At 39.4% G+C, this 20,294-nt stretch overlaps 1 protein-coding gene across 1 annotated transcript; it reads right to left on the reverse strand.

Annotated features, from left to right (window-relative positions):
• Window positions 1-1,051: 1,051 nt before the first annotated feature.
• Window positions 1,052-1,537, reverse strand: LOC138902188 (uncharacterized). Its single transcript, XM_070190028.1, has one exon. It carries the CDS (start codon window positions 1,535-1,537, stop codon window positions 1,052-1,054), a length of 486 nt encoding a protein of 161 aa, XP_070046129.1.
• Window positions 1,538-20,294: the final 18,757 nt, after the last annotated feature.

The following is a 20,294-nucleotide window of genomic DNA, read 5'->3' on the forward strand; positions in this document are numbered from 1 at the left end:
TCGATTCAATTCTTTCACACTTTGTTTCAGGATCTTCATCTTCTTGACAATCTAAAGCATCTCACATACTTCCATTTGCTGATTCCATATTGTCTGTACTTTAGTTAAGAACTGTGGATGTTGTGCCCAGGTATTACAGAACTTGAAAGGTCTTCTACTTAGCCAAGGAGCATCTGTTAACTTGACACTTATAGGACAATGATCACTCATTCCTTCCGGCAGAACAATGGCACTATAAGCAGGCATCTGATCCATCCAGTCCCTATTGACAAACACCTAGTCTATTTTGGAAAACTTTCTTTGATCACCATATCTATCATTCCATGTGTCTGCTTCCTTGTTGTGGTAATTCAATCCATTCACATGTGTTCACACAATCTTGGAAATCCACCACCTCCCCCATAATAATAGGATTCCTACCAATTCTATCATCCATTTTTAACACTGAATTGAAATCACCAAATATCAACCAAGGAAGTTGACAACCTTGGTGTATACTGCTCATATAACTCCACAACTCCTTCCTCTCCTCTTTGTTATTATATGCAAATACCACTATAAGTAGGAATGCTCTATGATTTGTAGTGTGGATCACTCTACATGTGATAGCCTGTTCTCCAGGTGAGCCAAATTCTTCCATTATAATGTTTCTCCAAATTTGTTATATGACCCCAACCACTAAACATATGTTTTGCCACTTGTTCTATTTTATTTGCTTTGATCATTGTTTCCAACAGCCCTACCAATCCAGTTTCCTGTCTATTGCAAAGAAATCTCGTCTCCCTTTGCTTATTGGGACCATTAAGGCCCCTAACATTTCAACATAGTAAGTTATCCATTCCTAAGACTGGGAATGCTTGTACCTCCTTCCTTCCTCACTCCACCTTGTATCATTGACTTGTCTACTTCTAGTTGCTCTAATGACTTGAAAGTATTTGTGCTGCTCACATGCTGATCATTCCTTGTTTGTTATCTACTAGGGTGTACAGGTGTGAGTCATCCTTCTTTGGACTTCCCTTGCTTCATTTCATCTATCTGTTTTGTGCCAATATCACTCTTCTCTATTTGTTATTGCTTCCGTCTTTCCTGGCCAGCTTGACTTCCCCCCATCCTGTACTTGTTGTTTCTGCCTGTCCATTTGTGTGGTTTTAATTACTTCATCCACTGGATTTTCTCTCCTTGCTTTCTCTGCTGAATTTAATTTCTTCTTTCGACATTCATCCTCATCATGCCCATACTTGTTGCAAAATGCACATAGTGTAGGCTTCCAGTCATATATGATTTTCTGATCCACCAACGCTCCTTTTTCATTGTGAAACCACACCTTATCTTGTAATGTGGTATCCATTTCAACCTCAATAAGTAGCCTAGCAAAATGTAAACCAGTCTTCCTTTCAGTATTTTTTTCCACCATTAAAGGTTTCCCAAGCAAACTCCCTATATTACTCAATCCTTTAGGACTCCAATACTTGAAGTCTAGTCCTGACATTCTCACCCATATAGGAACTGTATACAGTTCCTCCCTTGTAAATTCCATGTCTGCGTTCCATGCCTTGACTATAAATGGTTTGTTGTCGAAATGATAGATACCTCCTTGGACGATTTCATTTTTCCTTCCTCCGAATCAAATCGCACTAGTACTATTCCGTTTTTTAGCATAGAGATTTTGTTGATTCCTTGTTCCCCCAAAGTCTCAGGATATATCCATTTAACACACTAAATGGCGGATAAGCCCCCAAAACATAGCACACCACTGCATTCCTCTAGTATTCAATTTCAGTGGTTATGTCGTCAATTTCAATTTCACATACAGTCACCTCACCATGCACTTTTGGGGAAACATACTCAAGCTTAAATCCAGCATTAGAGATCTTACCAATGTCGAAATTGTCCCAAACTGATGGTTTTTTCGGGTTTTCTTCCATTGCCTCTACTTCATCTGCCCATGACAACTTTGGGTTATTGCTTCTTCCTTTCACAACCTTCATCCATGAGTGTGTTGCTGGGGGAGTTACTATTCGAGTAAATTCCTGCTCTGTTTCACTAACTTCTGTTTCTATCTGCAATTTACTGCCTCCTGCTCCACTTGATGCTGCAATTACATTCTTCTATTGTTGAATTAGACCTCTCAAAGCAAATTCCTGAGCTTGTAGAGCCTTCTGGGATGGAACACGTACTCTTTTACCCATGGTTAGCACACCTTAGCTTAACATGCGCCGAGAGAGAAAACGTGCCCTAGTCCCTTTGAGTTGTGTGCCTTTCAAATCTTCATTTTACATTTTTGGAAGATTTTACCAAAATCTGATTTTCTTCAATTTAATTCATGGATTCATGACGTAAATAAGTATTGAATCGTGAAATATAATTAATATAGGATAAGGAACGCTTAACCAGTTCGAACTTGTGAAAATCCCTTTTGAAATCGCCCAAACCCGAGACTAAAAACTCAAAAATGAGTAAAAATGACAAACTCCCGATTTTAAGCATTCTGTCCAGCATTTTCGCATATGCGGACATTATTTTTGTATATTCGAACCAAGGCAGCCAAGAAGCGTATCACATTTGCGGACCCTCACGTCGTAGATGCGATTGCGCAGAAGTCAATATAAATCAACAGCGCTCACTATGGGAGATGTAGACTCCGGAGGGGCTCCTTCAGCCCAAGCATTGTAATACCCATATCGAGGCATAAATAAATAAAACATGTTGCGGTGTGCAGTCCGGTCCTATAATTATCTGTCACGACCCAAAATCCTAACCTGTCATGATGGCGCCTATCTCGATACTAGGCAAGCCGATAATATCAATAAACCATAATTTCTCTTAAGTTTGAAAATATAATATTTAAATACAATACAAAATCCCATAAATACTGATACGAACACTCCCCAAAGCTTGGTGTCACTAAGTACATGAGCATCTAATACGAATACAAGTCTGAAAATTGCGGTCTATAATAGTATAAGGCCAAGTACAATAAACAAGGAGACAAGGAAAGAGAGACAAGGTCTGCGAAACACGGCAACTACCTCGGAATCTCCGGAAAATAAAAAGTGCGAGAAAATCAACACGCGCTATGTCCAGAAGCTCCTTGATCTGCACAAGAAGTACAGGGTGTAGTATGAGTATAACCAACTCAGCAAGTAACACTAATAAATAAGGAATTAAAGATAGTCACGAGCTACACAGTTATAGTTCATTTTATGTAATTCCAACAAAGAATATACATGCTTTCAAATCCAGCAGTTTAAGTCAAATCAATTTATACAGTTCAAGTTCATGTAATCCAGATATAAAAATCTTTCAGAGAATTTCACAACAATGACAAATAGAAACTAAATGCAACAACAAATGAAAATCAAGTACAACCTCTCAGGACAACAATCACTCACTGGGCTCTCAACCCTCAACACTCACACTCAATAGGTACCCGCGCTCACTGGGGGTATACAGACGCCGGAGGGGCTCCTACAGCCCAAGTGCTATAACCCACAAGGATAACTCACGTCCTGCACTGACAACTCACGTCCTATAATATCTTGCACGGACAACTCACGTGCCATAATATCCTTACCTCACCGACAAGCCCTCAGCCTTACTCAGTCCTCAACTTCTCTAGTTTCTCGGGCTCTCGGAAATCACAAAGATCAGCATAAACAAAGATAACATAGTGTATCAAAAAATATCAAGAAATACTGATGTATAATACGCAAGAAAAATCATGTTTGAGTACAAGACAACAATTAGCAAATAATTCAATAAGTATGCGACCTCTACGAGTCCCAACAGTACTATAACATAGCCTAAGCATGATTTACTATCAAATTTCTTCAACAAATAGAGAGCATATACCTAACAATCCCCTCGGTGCACGCCCACACGCCCCTCGCTTAGCATGTGCATCACCTCCAAATTAATCACATGACACAAAATTCCGGGGTTTCATACCCTCAGGACCAGATTTAAAACTGCTACTTATCTCAAGCCGTGAATTTCTTATTCTGCAATGTCCTTTCCTCATGAATTAGCCTCCAAAGTCCTCGAATCTAGCCATAAATTATTTGTTTCAGTCAATAAAATTCATCGGAATTAATTCCATAAGAAAATGCTAATTTTTCATAAAAATTCGGAATTTAGCTCAAAAATCGCCCGTGGGGCCCATGTTTCGAAACTCGACAAAAGTCACAAAATCCGGAAGCCCATTAAACCACGAGTCTAACCATACCAATTTTACCAAAATCCGACCCCAACTTGACCCTCAAATTTTCAATTTAAACCAATAGGGTTTTCAAAAATTTTCAACTTAATTCGCCAATTAAATGATAAAAACACCCATGCATTAGCGCAATTTAACCAATATTGAGTTAAAAACACTTACCCTGTTGTTTCCTCTGAAAATCTCCCAAAAATTGCCTCTTTCCGAGCTCCAATCCATCAAAAATGGAAAATGGGAAGTCCCATTTTCAAAACTTAAACTCTCTGTCCGGTCATTTTCTCTACGCGATCGTGAACATTCCCACGTGATCGCGAAGAACAATTTTCCACCGCTCAGATTTAACTCTACGCGATCGCAGACTTTCTGTCGCGACCGCGATGCACAACATCACAGACCTATTCAATCGCGGACCTAACCACGTGATCGTGAAGCACAAATGCATGATTTCCATTTGCTCTACGCGAACGCGACCTTCTACACGCGTTCGTGAATAACAAACTCACGTAGCTACGCGATCGCGTCTCGCTTCACGCGATCCCGAATCACAAAATATCATTGCCTCAAATTAACCATACGCAATCGCAGATATTCCCACGTGATCGCATAGAACAAAAACCTCCACTGACCAACTAAGCCTACGCGATCGCAGACACATTCACGCGATCGCGTAGAAGGAAAATAGAATTAGAAAATTCCAGCAGTTGTTCTAGTACAAATTTTTTATCCATTAAGCATCCAAACTCACCCGAGCCCCTCGGGACCTCAAACAAATATACCAACAAGTCCAAAAACGTCATACGAACTTAGTGGAATCCTCAAATCACCTCAAACAACACTAAACCCATGGAATACACCCAATTCAAGCCTAATGAACTTTGAAATTTCTAATTTCTAAAAACGACTCCGGAACCTATCAAATCACATCCGATTGACCTCAGATTTTGCACAAAAATCTTAAAGGACATAACAGAGGAATTCAAATTTTTATAATCGGATTCCGACCTCGATATCAAAAAGTAAACCCCCGGTCAAACTTCCCAAAAATTTAACTTTCGGCATTTCAAGCCAAATTCCATTACGGACCTCCAAATAATTTTCCGGACACGCTCCTAAGTCCAAATTCACCGTATGGAATTATTAGAATTATAGGAATTCAAATGCGAGGCCGTTTACACATAAGTCCACATCTGGTCAACTTTTCAAACTTAAAATTACAATTATGAGACTAAGTGTCTCATGTCACTTCGAATTCCTTTCGGACCCGAACCAACTAACCCGATAAGTCACATATCAACTATAAGGCATAAATTGCGTAGTAATTGGGGGAACAGGGCTGTAATACTCAAAACGACCGGCCGGGTCATTACATTCTCCCCCACTTAAACATACGTTCGTCCTCGAACGTACCAAAAGTGGTTCCAAGCCATCAAATCACTATTCCATCTTACCACGCGCATACCAGGGGGTGATCCCACGTCACCCTATTCCACATAGGCCTGACAACATAATACAACTTGAAATCCTTAATTTAGCCTTAGCCCATAAACCTTGGAATTCAATTCCCAACCTTCAGAATTTCTTTTCAAGACACGAATCTTACATTTACACATTGTATGAGTCTGAACAAGTTGCATCAAGCTATAACTGTAATCACGGATATAATCATCCAGCATATTATACAACTCGCCGCTCGTAGCACCATTCCTGATCACAGTGACTACTCCAAACCAACTAACTACTATCATTAAACCCTATATCGAACAAAAACTCATCCCAACACCTTCGTACACTGTTGATAATAAAAGAAACACGCAGAAACTCGTAACCATTCATCAGATCCACCAGTTGTTGAGCACCCTCTCCTTTGACAAGAACCATAGCAAATTCCTAAGTTGACTTTCAATATTATCCTTCCGAATATACTATAATCAAATATGATAGTACCCATTATAGGTCCGATGGCCTTATATTATTAAACACAACTATCCCACAGACACGCCCCATCAATATAACTCCAGCCACCACTGTGCAATAGGTATACCCAAATATAGGAGATGTCTCAAGGAAGAGATATTGCAAGTTCAACAAGCACCACCACAACCACCACCATGTTACAACCAACTCCTCAAATTTCATGAAGAGGATAACCGTAGGCACATGTACACAATTCCTCAAATACGCTGCTCATGTAATTTTTATCATGGAGGAAGGAAAGCAATGAAATCCAATAAATTATCAAAGAAATAAAATTTTCACACATGGCACAGACAACTCACATGCCAATAATATGAACCGCCTGGCATGATCACAGGCCTCCAGTACCAGCATATCATACAGGAGTAATTAAACAAGTACACTTGTATATGATAATGAAATAAGATTCTCATGCTCCTGGACTGGTATAAATAGCACGCCATAGTGCAAGCATCTGTAAAGTCTGCTATCACACTTCAAATCGGCAATTTTATGCAGAATTAGTAACTACCCCGTTTATTTAGGGAATCATCTTCTTTGTAACCTCAAGTATAGTCCAGATAGTTCTTAACAAAGGTACGAATGCATGAAACATTTTAACTTTACACTTAACAGTCAACTCTAGGCATATTATAGCCTAAGCATTCCTCCGAGTATGAATACTTTTTCTAATGCCCGCACATGGGCTCAAACCTCACATATATGCGCACTCATAGCGCATAACTATCATAAATATTTAATGCAAGTAGTGCCTACACTTTGTTAAATAAAATACTCACCTCAAACAGGTCGCAACCCTGAAAGAATATGCTTCTGAGAACTCTCAGTCTCCAAATTCATCGAACACATGAAACACCATAACTGATCTCAACTCCAGCACTAGAATGATTAGCACGTCTTGCATTCACGATCTTCCCATGAGGAATACTTTCATAATTCTTGTGTGACATAGAAATAATTTGAATATCAGCAGTCTATCAACCATACGAGTACTACAATACCGATGAACATCCGTAAGTCAAAACCCCAACGCGCCTTCTGAAATGCGCACCCTTCTCAGGAATTACCTTGTAGTTATAACATTAATCAAAATATATGAAACCGACTATGTTGTCCAACATTCATTACCTTCTTTTCAAGACTGAACAATCATTTTGTACATGTAAATTCTAATCCCGCACAACACACCACATCTATTATGCCATCATGTGACAAGGACAAGAATACCATTATCAACTCTGAGTCACCAACAAATTACATACCTTATTAGTTAGAAACCTCTCTCTTGCTCCTTTCCAGGAGGAAATCAGAAAACACAACACGTTCCATACACCGGTAGAAAATGTCCGATTCAAACCATGGTAGAAACCATCATGAACACTTTGAAATCCATTTGCACATAACCAAACTATCAGAGTTGAATTCCCCCAACTCCACAAAGCCACACAAGTTTCCAAATCCGAGAGTATTGCGACACAACACCCGTAAAGTCCCACATCATTATAAGAACCTAATGAATCGAACATACCATTACCATACTGATCCAGCATGTTACCCATTTTTCCTATTTTCTCCAAGTTTCTTCTTAATCACCCTCAAGTTCACATTTCTCCTTGTCAAAATACTACTATCCTTATCCAAAGTTCACTACAAGACATCCTAACATACAACCACATCGCCCTAAGGCCCATAAGCCATTGTATTCTTCTTAAGCGCTTTCATAAATACCCCAACCGTAACACTTACTCTGAAAATACCTTATGCGAATTTAAAATTATTCCTCTTTCCTTTCTTATACTGAAATGTAGAATCCATAGTCAAACAGAATTACCGCACGTCCTGATACCATCCAATGTAAGTAACTTATTGTAGTGATAAATAAATTCGAAAAATTTTCAATTTTCACATATACATTTTGAACCCATTAGAACCCTCTCGATAGTCATCCACTCTACTCAAATATAATTTATTCCGCCCCAAACGGGCCGAAAGACATGTGCTCCTTTAGCACAGTCAACACTCAAATAAGTAACCCTGCCTTAACACGACCAATCAAATTCATACTTCATGTACACTACACCCTTCAAAATAACAACTTAATCATTCTATAATTTTCATATTTCTATAAAGTGCTATATAACCCTTATTCAGGAAATTTCTTACTCGGGTCATCCTCGATCTCCATCTTTGCAAGTCATAACTGACCCACAAGTAGGTCTCCGACAAAAACTAAAATTGAACACATAACCATGAAATCAAATTGTCAATAGTAGGCTCCCCCACTTAGCTTTAAGCTGCAATTATATAAAAATAGAACCCGCAAGAATTTATCCTTCTCAATTACCAAGATCTCACACCGTTAACCCGCCAGACTTCTCGAAATCTTTTTTTAAGCTTTTCATGAACATTCTAAATTACCAACCACAGTCACACACTCGACCTCTTCCCATGTAGCAACTAATATTTCTCGCAGAAGTTTCATCAACGACGTTGCACTGGGTGCAACGACTACGTAATCAGTAAATTCTCCTAAGCTCATTCTCGCCCACCATTTGTACAAGTCTGCATTTTCCCTATTGACATCAATTGAAAGTTCAACAATACCTTCTGAACTCAAGTCATATTGCGCCTGAAAAAATAATCAGATCTTCACATCCCTCTTCATTTCAAACAAACTCCTTTCTTCCATACTTAATCTTTCTTCGTACAGTAACCATTACTCCAAAAAACGTCTGCAGACCAAATCACATTTTATCACGATTCCAAACCATTCTACACTTTCTCAAGGCGCACGACTACCCTACCATTGCATTCATATGCTAATCTGCCACTCTTACTTGGGTTAAATCATCTCCTTTAAGAAACTTCTCAACCTCTACTTCTCCTACTTCACCTGCTAGTACTTCAACCACCATGAAACACTTCCCGTCATGTCTTCCCTCATACTTTACTGCCCAACTGTTGCATCAAATTGAAATGCATCTTTGTCGCACCTAAACCAATAAAATGTTACTGACTATAAGTCTCTTCAAAGATCATCTTTCTCGAGCCATGAATATTAGAAATATCCATTCGCAATCACAATTACTACACAATCACTTACTCTTCTTGAGTCCAAACTCATTGACAAGACATGAGAATTTAATTTGTCCCACAATTTAATAATGTGAAAGATCCTTCAATACACTCACAACTCGAGACCATACGTCAAATCAATATAGATATCAAGTACCCAATAGCAAACTCTTGAGTCCCAAGTAAACTTTATTTGTCTCATTCAACCCATTTGAACACATCCCGCATTCACATCATACTTATCATATAGTCATTCAACCACTCATCAAGCAACAAATTCCACTCATAGGGACACTACCGGACATATGAGTCCAAATCAAGTTCACATAATTGAAGCTACCTAGCCTAAGCTGCGGTCTAACCCTGGCCTCAAGTTATGCGGACTGGCCCATTACCGAAACATAGAATACACGTCTTGAACATCGTTCATAGAATCCCAAGCCGGCGATGCACAACTGATACCAAGCGCTGATATGCACATACGAAATGCGTGGAAGGAATTTAAAGAGTTATGTTTCAAGCTGAATTAATTCCACACGATATAATACAAGAAGGGAAATTTTCCTAAGGGTTCTGTAGCTTCTCAAAGATAAGTACAGATGTCTCCGTACCAATCCGTAAGACTCTACTAAATCAGTTCAGGACTCATAAGACCTATGTAACCTAGTGCTCTGATACCAACTTATCGTGACCCAAAATCCCAACCTGTCGTGATGGCGCCTATCTCGATACTAGGCAAGCCGATAATCTCAATAAACCGTAATTTCTCTTATGTTTGAAAATATAATATTTAAATACAATACAAAATCACACAAATGATGATACGAACAGTCCCCAAAACCTGGTGTCACTGAGTACATGGGCATCTAATATGAATACAAGTCTGGAAAATACGGTCTATAATAGTCTAAGACCAAATACAGTAAACAAGGAGATAGGGAAAGAGAGACAAGGTCTGTGAAATACGGCAGCTACCTCTGAATCTCTGAAAAATAAACCGTGCACCGCTGTGTCCAGAAGCACCTGGATCTGCACACGAAGTGCAGGGTGTAGTATGAGTATAACCAACTTAGAAAGTAATAATAATAAACAAGGAATTGAAGATTCTCATGAGCTACACAGTTGTACTTCATTTTCAGGAATTCCAACAGAGAATATACATGCCTTCAAATCGAGCAGTTTAAGTCAAATCAATTTACACAATTCAAGTACATGAAATCCGGATATAAAAATCTTTCAGAGAATTTCACAACAATGACAGATAGCAACTAAATGCAACAACAAATGAAAATCAAGTACAACCTCTCACGACAACAATCACTCACTGGGCTCCCAACCCTCAACAGTCACACTTAATGGGTACCCGCGCTCACTTGGGGTGTACAGACTCCGGAGGGGATCCTACAGCCCAAGCGCTATAATCCATACGGACAACTCACGTGCTGCACGGACAACTCACATGCTATAATATTCCGCACGGATAACTCACGTGTCTTCCTTTCAGTATTTTTTTCCACCATTAAAGGTTTCCCAAGCAAACTCCCTATATTACTCAATCCTTTAGGACTCCAATATTTGAAGTCTAGTCATGACATTCTCACCCATATAGGAACTGTATACAGTTCCTCCCTTGTAAATTTTATGTCTGCGTTCCATGCTTTGACTATAAATGGTTTGTTGTCGAAATGATAGATACCTCCTTGGACGATTTCATTTTTCCTTCTTCCAAATCAAATCGCACTAGTACTATTCTGTTTTTTAGCATAGAGATTTTGTTGATTCCATGTTCCCCCAAAGTCTCAGGATATATCCATTTAACACACTAAATGGCAGATAAGCCCCCAAAACATAGCACACCACTACATTCTCCTAGTATTCAATTTCAGTGGTTATGTCGTCAATTTCAATTTCACATACAGTCACCTCACCATGCACTTTTGGGGAAACATACTCAAGCTTAAATCCAGCATTAGAGATCTTACCAATGTCGAAATTGTCCCAAACTGATGGTTTTTTCGGGTTTTCTTCCATTGCCTCTACTTCATCTGCCCATAACAACTTTGGGCTATTGCTTCTTCCTTGAACAACCTTCGTCCAAGACTGTGTTGCTGGGGGAGTTACTATTCGAGTAAATTCCTGCTCTGTTTCACTAACTTCTGTTTCTATCTGCAATTTACTGCCTCCTGCTCCACTTGATGCTGCAATTACATTCTTCTATTGTTGAATTAGACCTCTCAAAGCAAATTCCTGAGCTTGTAGATCTTTCTGGGATGGAACACTTACTCTTTTACCCATGGTTAGCACACCTTAGCTTAACATGCGCCGAGAGAGAAAACGTGCCCTAGTCCCTTTGAGTTGTGTGCCTTTCAAATCTTCATTTTACATTTTTGGAAGATTTTACCAAAATCTGATTTTCTTCAATTTAATTCACGGATTCATGACGTAAATAAGTATTGAATCGTGAAATATAATTAATATAGGATAAGGAACACTTAACCAGTTCGAACTTGTGAAAATCCTATTTGAAATCGCCCAGACCCGAGACTAAAAACTCAAAAATGAGTAAAAATGACAAACTCCCGATTTTAAGCATTCTGTCCAGCATTTTCGCATATGCGGACATTATTTTTGTATATTCAAACCAAGGCAGCCAAGAAGCGTATCACATTTGCGGACCCTCGCGTCGTAGATGCGATTGCGCAGAAGTCGATATAAATCAACAGTGCTCACTATGGGAGATGTAGACTCCGGAGGGGCTCCTTCAGCCCAAGCATTGTAATACCCATATCGAGGCATAAATAAATAAAACATGTTGCGGTGTGCAGTCCGGTCCTATAATTATCTGTCACGACCCAAAATCCCAACCTGTCATGATGGCGCCTATCTCGATACTAGGCAAGCCGATAATATCAATAAACCATAATTTCTCTTAAGTTTGAAAATATAATATTTAAATACAATACAAAATCCCATAAATACTGATACGAACACTCCCCAAAGCTTGGTGTCACTGAGTACATGAGCATCTAATACGAATACAAGTCTGAAAAATGCGGTCTATAATAGTATAAGGCCAAGTACAATAAACAAGGAGATAGGGAAAGAGAGACAAGGTCTGCGAAACACGACAACTACCTCTGAATCTCCGGAAAATAAAAAGTGCGAGAAAATCAACACGCGCTATGTCCAGAAGCTCCTGGATCTGCACAAGAAGTGCAGGGTGTAGTATGAGTATAACCAACTCAGCAAGTAACACTAATAAATAAGGAATTAAAGATAGTCACGAGCTACACAGTTATAGTTCATTTTATGTAATTCCAACAAAGAATATACATGCTTTCAAATCCAGCAGTTTAAGTCAAATCAATTTATCCAGTTCAAGTTCATGTAATCCGGATATAAAAATCTTTCAGAGAATTTCACAACAATGACAAATAGAAACTAAATGCATCAACAAATGAAAATCAAGTACAACCTCTCAGGACAACAATCACTCACTGGGCTCTCAACCCTCAACACTCACACTCAATAGGTACCCGCGCTCACTGGGGGTGTACAGACGCCGGAGGGGCTCCTACAGCCCAAGCGCTATAACCCACACGGATAACTCACGTCCTGCACTGACAACTCACGTCCTATAATATCTTGCACGGACAACTCACATGCCATAATATCCTTACCTCACCGATAAGCCCTCAGCCTTACTCAGTCCTCAACTTCTCTAGTCTCTCGGGCTCTCGGAAATCACAAAGATCAGCACAAAGAAAGATAACATAGTGTATCAACAAATATCAAGAAATACTGATGTATAATACGCAAGAAAAATCATGTTTGAGTACAAGACAACAATTAGCAAATAATTCAATAAGTATGCGACCTCTACGAGCCCCAACAGTACTATAACATAGCCTAAGCATGATTTACTATCAACTTTCTTCAACACATAGAGAGCATATACCTAACAATCCCCTTGGTGCACGCCCACACGCCCCTCGCCTAGCATGTGCATCACCTCCAAATTAATCACATGACACAAAATTCCGGGGTTTCATACCCTCAGGACCAGATTTAAAACTGCTACTTATCTCAAGCCGTGAAATTCTTATTCTGCAATGTCCTTTCCTCGTGAATTGGCCTCCAAAGTCCTCGAATCTTGCCATAAATTATTCATTTCAGTCAATAAAATTCATCGGAATTAATTCCATAAGAAAATGCTAATTTTTCATAAAAATCCGGAATTTAGCTCAAAAATCGCCCGTGGGGCCCATGTTTCGAAACTCGACAAAAGTCACGAAATCCGGAAGCCCATTAAACCACGAGTCTAACCATACCAATTTTACCAAAATCCGACCCCAACTTGACCCTCAAATTTTCAATTTAAACCAATAGGGTTTTCAAAAATTTTCATCTTAATTCGCCAATTAAATGATAAAAACACCCATGGATTAGCGTAATTTAACCAATATTGAGTTAAGAATACTTACCCCGTTGTTTCCTCTGAAAATCTCCCAAAAATTGCCTCTTTCCGAGCTCCAATCCATCAAAAATGGAAAATGGGACGAAATCCCAATTTCAAAACTTAAACTCTCTGTCCGGTCATTTTCTCTACGCGATCGTGAACATTCCCACGTGATCGCGAAGAACAATTTTCCACCGCTCAGATTTAACTCTATGCGATCGCGGACTTTCTCTCGCGACCGCGATGCACAACATCACAGACCTATGCGATCGCAGACCTAACCACGTGAACGCGAAGCACAAACGCATGATTTCCATTTCCTCTACGCGAACGCGACCTTCTACACGCGTTCGCGAATAACAAACTCACGTAGCTACGCGATCGCGTCTCGCTTCACGCGATCCCGAATCACAAAATATCATTGCCTCAAATTAACCATACGCGATCGCAGATATTCCCACGTGATCGCATAGAACAAAAACCTCCACTGACCAACTAAGCCTACGCGATCGCAGACACATTCACGCGATCGCGTAGAAGGAAAATAGAATCCGATATCAGAAAATTCCAGCAGTTGTTCTAGTACAAATTTTTTATCCATTAAGCATCCAAACTCACCCGAGCCCCTCGGAACCTCAAACAAATATACCAACAAGTCCAAAAACGTCATACGAACTTAGTGGAATCATCAAATCACCTCAAACAACACTAAACCCATGAAATACACCCAATTCAAGCCTAATGAACTTTGAAATTTCTAATTTCTAAAAACGACTCCGGTACCTATCAAATTACATCCGATTGACCTCAGATTTTGCACAAAAATCTTAAAGGACATAACAGAGGAATTAAAATTTTTATAATCGGATTCCGACCCTGATATCAAAAAGTAAACCCCCCGGTCAAACTTCCCAAAAATTTAACTTTCGGCATTTCAAGCCAAATTCCACTACGGACGTCCAAATAATTTTCCGGACACGCTCCTAAGTCCAAATTCACCATATGGAGTTATTAGAATTATAGGAATTCAAATGCGAGGCCGTTTACACATAAGTCCACATCTGGTCAACTTTTCAAACTTAAAATTTCAATTATGAGACTAAGTGTCTCATTTCACTTCGAATTCCTTTTGGACCCGAACCAACTAACCCGATAAGTCACATATCAACTATAAGGCATAAATTGCATAGTAAATGGGGGAACGGGGCTGTAATACTCAAAATGACCGGCCGGGTCATTACATTTCCCCCACTTAAACATACGTTCGTCCTCGAACGTACCAAGAGTGGTTCCAAGCCATCAAATCACTATTCCATCTTACCACGCGCATACCAGGGGGTGATCCCACGTCACCCTATTCCACATAGGCCTGACAACATATTACAACTTGAAATCCTTAATTTAGCCTTAGCCCATAAACCTTGGAATTCAATTCCCAACCTTCAGAATTTCTTTTCAAGACACGAATCTTACATTTACACATTGTATGGGTCTGAACAAGTTGCATCGAGCTATAACTGTAATCACGGATATAATCATCTAGCATATTATACAACTCGCCGCTCGTAGCACCATTCCTGATCACAGTGACTACTCCAAACCAACTAACTACTATCATTAAACCCTATATCGAACAAAAACTCATCCCAACAGCTTCGTACACTGTTGATAATAAAAGAAACACGCAGAAACTCGTAACCATTCATCAGATCCACCAGTTGTTGAGCACCCTCTCCTTTGATAAGAACCATAGCAAATTCCTAAGTTGACTTTCAATATTATCCTTCCGAATATACTATAATCAAATATGATAGTACCCATTATAGGTCCGATGGCCTTATATTATTAAACACAACTATCCCACAGACACGCCCCATCAATATAACTCCAGCCACCACTGTGCAATAGGTATACCCAAATATAGGAGATGTCTCAAGGAAGAGATATTGCAAGTTCAACAAGCACCACCACAACCACCACCATGTTACAACCAACTCCTCAAATTTTGTGAAGAGGATAATCGTAGGCACATGTACACAATTCCTCAAATACGCTGCTCATGTAATTTTTATCATGGAGGAAGGAAAGCAATGAAATCCAATAAATTATCAAAGAAATAAAATTTTCACACATGGCACAGACAACTCACATGCCAATAATATGAACCGCCTGGCATGATCACAGGCCTCCAGTACCAGCATATCATACAGGAGTAATTAAACAAGTACACTTGTATATGATAATGAAATAAGATTCTCATGCTCCTGGACTGGTATAAATAGCACGCCATAGTGCAAGCATCTGTAAAGTCTGCTATCACACTTCAAATCGGCAATTTTATGCAAAATTAGTAACTACCCCGTTTATTTAGGGAATCATCTTCTTTGTAACCTCAAGTATAGTCCAGATAGTTCTTAACAAAGGTACGAATGCATGAAACATTTTAACTTTACACTTAACAGTCAACTCTAGGCATATTATAGCCTAAGCATTCCTCCGAGTATGAATACTTTTTCTAATGCCCGCACATGGGCTCAAACCTCACATATATGCGCACTCATAGCGCATAACTATCATAAATATTTAATGCAAGTAGTGCCTACACTTTGTTAAATAAAATACTCACCTCAAACAGGTCGCAACCCTGAAAGAATATGCTTTTGAGAACTCTCAGTCTCCAAATTCATCGAACACATGAAACACCATAACTGATCTCAACTCCAGCACTAGAATGATTAGCACGTCTTGCATTCACGATCTTCCCATGAGGAATACTTTCATAATTCTTGTGTGACATAGAAATAATTTGAATATCAGCAGTCTATCAACCATATGAGTACTACAATACCGATGAACATCCGTAAGTCAAAACCCCAACGCGCCTTCTGAAATGCGCACCCTTCTCAGGAATTACCTTGTAGTTATAACATTAATCAAAATATATGAAACCGACTATGTTGTCCAACATTCATTACCTTCTTTTCAAGACTGAACAATCATTTTGTACATGTAAATTCTAATCCCGCACAACACACCACATCTATTATGCCATCATGTGACAAGGACAAGAATACCATTATCAACTCTGAGTCACCAACAAATTACATACCTTATTAGTTAGAAACCTCTCTCTTGCTCCTTTCCAGGAGGAAATCAGAAAACACAACACGTTCCATACACCGGTAGAAAATGTCCGATTCAAACCATGGTAGAAACCATCATGAACACTTTGAAATCCATTTGCACATAACCAAACTATCAGAGTTGAATTCCCCCAACTCCACAAAGCCACACAAGTTTCCAAATCCGAGAGTATTGCGACACAACACCCGTAAAGTCCCACATCATTATAAGAACCTAATGAATCGAACATACCATTACCATACTGATCCAGCATGTTACCCATTTGTCCTATTTTCTCCAAGTTTCTTCTTAATCACCCTCAAGTTCACATTTCTCCTTGTCAAAATACTACTATCCTTATCCAAAGTTCACTACAAGACATCCTAACATACAACCACATCGCCCTAAGGCCCATAAGCCATTGTATTCTTCTTAAGCGCTTTCATAAATACCCCAACCGTAACACTTACTCTGAAAATACCTTATGCGAATTTAAAATTATTCCTCTTTCCTTTCTTATACTGAAATGTAGAATCCATAGTCAAACAGAATTACCGCACGTCCTGATACCATCCAATGTAAGTAACTTATTCTAGTGATAAATAAATTCGAAAATTTTTCAATTTCCACATATACATTTTGAACCCATTAGAACCCACTCGATAGTCATCCACTCTACTCAAATCTAATTTATTCCGCCCCAAACGGGCCGAAAGACATGTGCTCCTTTAGCACAGTCAACACTCAAATAAGTAACACTGCCTTAACACGACCAATCAAATTCATACTTCGTGTACACTACACCCTTCAAAATAACAACTTAATCATTCTATAATTTTCATATTTCTATAAAGTGCTATATAACGCGTATTCAGGAAATTCCTTACTCAGGTCATCCTCGATCTCCATCTTTGCAAGTCATAATTGATCCACAAGTAGGTCTCCGACAAAAACTAAAATTTAACACATAACCATGAAATCAAATTGTCAATAGCAGGCTCCCCCACTTAGCTTTAAGCTGCAATTATATAAAATTAGAACCCGCAAGAATTTATCCTTCTCAATTACCAAGATCTCACACCGTTAACCCGCCAGACTTCTCGAAATCTTTTTTAAGCTTTTCATGAACATTCTAAATTACCAACCACAGTCACACACTCGACCTCTTCCCATGTAGCAACTAATATTTGACGTTGCACTGGGTGCAACGACTACGTAATCAGTAAATTCTCCTAAGCTCATTCTCGCCCACCATTTGTACAAGTCTGCATTTTCCCTATTGACATCAATTGAAAGTTCAACAATACCTTCTGAACTCAAGTCATATTGCGCCTGAAACAATAATCAGATCTTCACATCCCTCTTCATTTCAAACAAACTCCTTTCTTCCATATTTAATCTTTCTTCGTACAGTAACCATTACTCCAAAAAACGTCTGCAGACCAAATCACATTTTATCACGATTCCAAACCATTCTACACTTTCTCAAGGCGCACGACTACCCTACCATTGCATTCATATGCTAATCTGCCACTCTTACTTGGGTTAAATCATCTCCTTTAAGAAACTTCTCAACCTCTACTTCTCCTACTTCACCTGCTAGTACTTCAACCACCATGAAACACTTCCCGTCATGTCTTCCCTCATACTTTACTGCCCAACTATTGCATCAAATTGAAATGCATCTTTGTCGCACCTAAACCAATAAAATGTTACTGACTATAAGTCTCTTCAAAGATCATCTTTCTCGAGCCATGAATATTAGAAATATCCATTCGCAATCACAATTACTACACAATCACTTACTCTTCTTGAGTCCAAACTCATTGACAAGACATGAGAATTTAATTTGTCCCACAATTTAATAATGTGAAAGATCCTTCAATACACTCACAACTCGAGACCATACGTCAAATCAATATAGATATCAAGTACCCAATAGCAAACTCTTGAGTCCCAAGTAAACTTTATTTGTCTCATTCAACCCATTTGAACACATCCCGCATTCACATCATACTTATCATATAGTCATTCAACCACTCATCAAGCAACAAATTCCACTCATAGGGACACTACCGGACATATGAGTCCAAATCAAGTTCACATAATTGAAGCTACCTAGCCTAAGCTGCGGTCTAACCCTGGCCTCAAGTTATGCGGACTGGCCCATTACCGAAACATAGAATACACGTCTTGAACATCGTTCATAGAATCCCAAGCCGGCGATGCACAACTGATACCAAGCGCTGATATGCACATACGAAATACGTGGAAGGAATTTAAAGAGTTATGTTTCAAGCTGAATTAATTCCACACGATATAATACAAGAAGGGAAATTTTCCTAAGGGTTCTGTAGCTTCTCAAAGATAAGTACAGACGTCTCCGTACCAATCCGCAAGACTGCACTGCGCATATCGTGGTCTGTAGTGCCAGACGGAGGAACTGGATGTACTGGGTGCCTCCTAATATCCTCTGGAGGAGACAGAGAGGTATGAGACGGCATCTCACTCTGAGGCTCACTTTGGCCTGCTATGGCTGGAGGCACCTGAATGTTACCCTCTCCTACAGCTGTATCAAGCCGTTTACTAATCGCTTGCTTCCTAGTCGAAGGCATCGCTAAAAGAAAACAAGGTGAATATTAGATATGAACACTTACGACTCAACTCTACGCACGATCTAGATTCAGGAAGAAGGTAACAACCCTAGATGTCACGTAGCCTCCTGATTATAAATGTGGCGCGCTACACATCCATAATCAAAACTCTACTAGACACGGCTCATAGACAACCCCTAGGACAGACTTGCTCTGATACCAAGTTTGTCACGACCCAACTGGAGGGTCATGACTAGCACCCGGGCCATACTTGCCGAGCACCAACGTACATTTTATCTAACCTTCCTTATTATCTTTAAGGGCCGACAAGATCAATATAAATAGTAGACATGGATCATGAACATCCAACAATGAAAGATAATGTCATGAACATACATAACATGGGACGACAAGACTGTCAAGAACTATATATAAGGTACGAGCTAACATGATGCCATGAAAGACTATACAACAAAAAATCAGCCGACAAGGCATTCTAAACCATACATAAGTCGACACCTGTCTATGAGCCTCTAAAGTTACATCAGTGCTACAACATTGCCGGAACAGGGCCCCGACATACCCATAATGTCAATAACAAAAATGCATACCAAGACCACGGCAAGTCCGGAGAAAGGATCTTGCCAATAACGCTGAACCGGATAGCCTACTGTGATGGGGGAGCTGCGTCTACCCGTCTATCAGGACCTGCAGCACGACATGCAGGGTCCACAAATAAAAGGACGTCAGTACGAATAAAGTACTGAGTATGTAAGGCAGAATAGCATAAGTAAGAACAATAATGTAAACAGTGATAGGGAATATACAACCTGTGACATCTGGGTACCTCTGA

Source organism: Nicotiana tomentosiformis, chromosome 12 (genome assembly GCF_000390325.3).
Source record: "Nicotiana tomentosiformis chromosome 12, ASM39032v3, whole genome shotgun sequence".
NCBI lineage: Eukaryota > Viridiplantae > Streptophyta > Magnoliopsida > Solanales > Solanaceae > Nicotiana > Nicotiana tomentosiformis.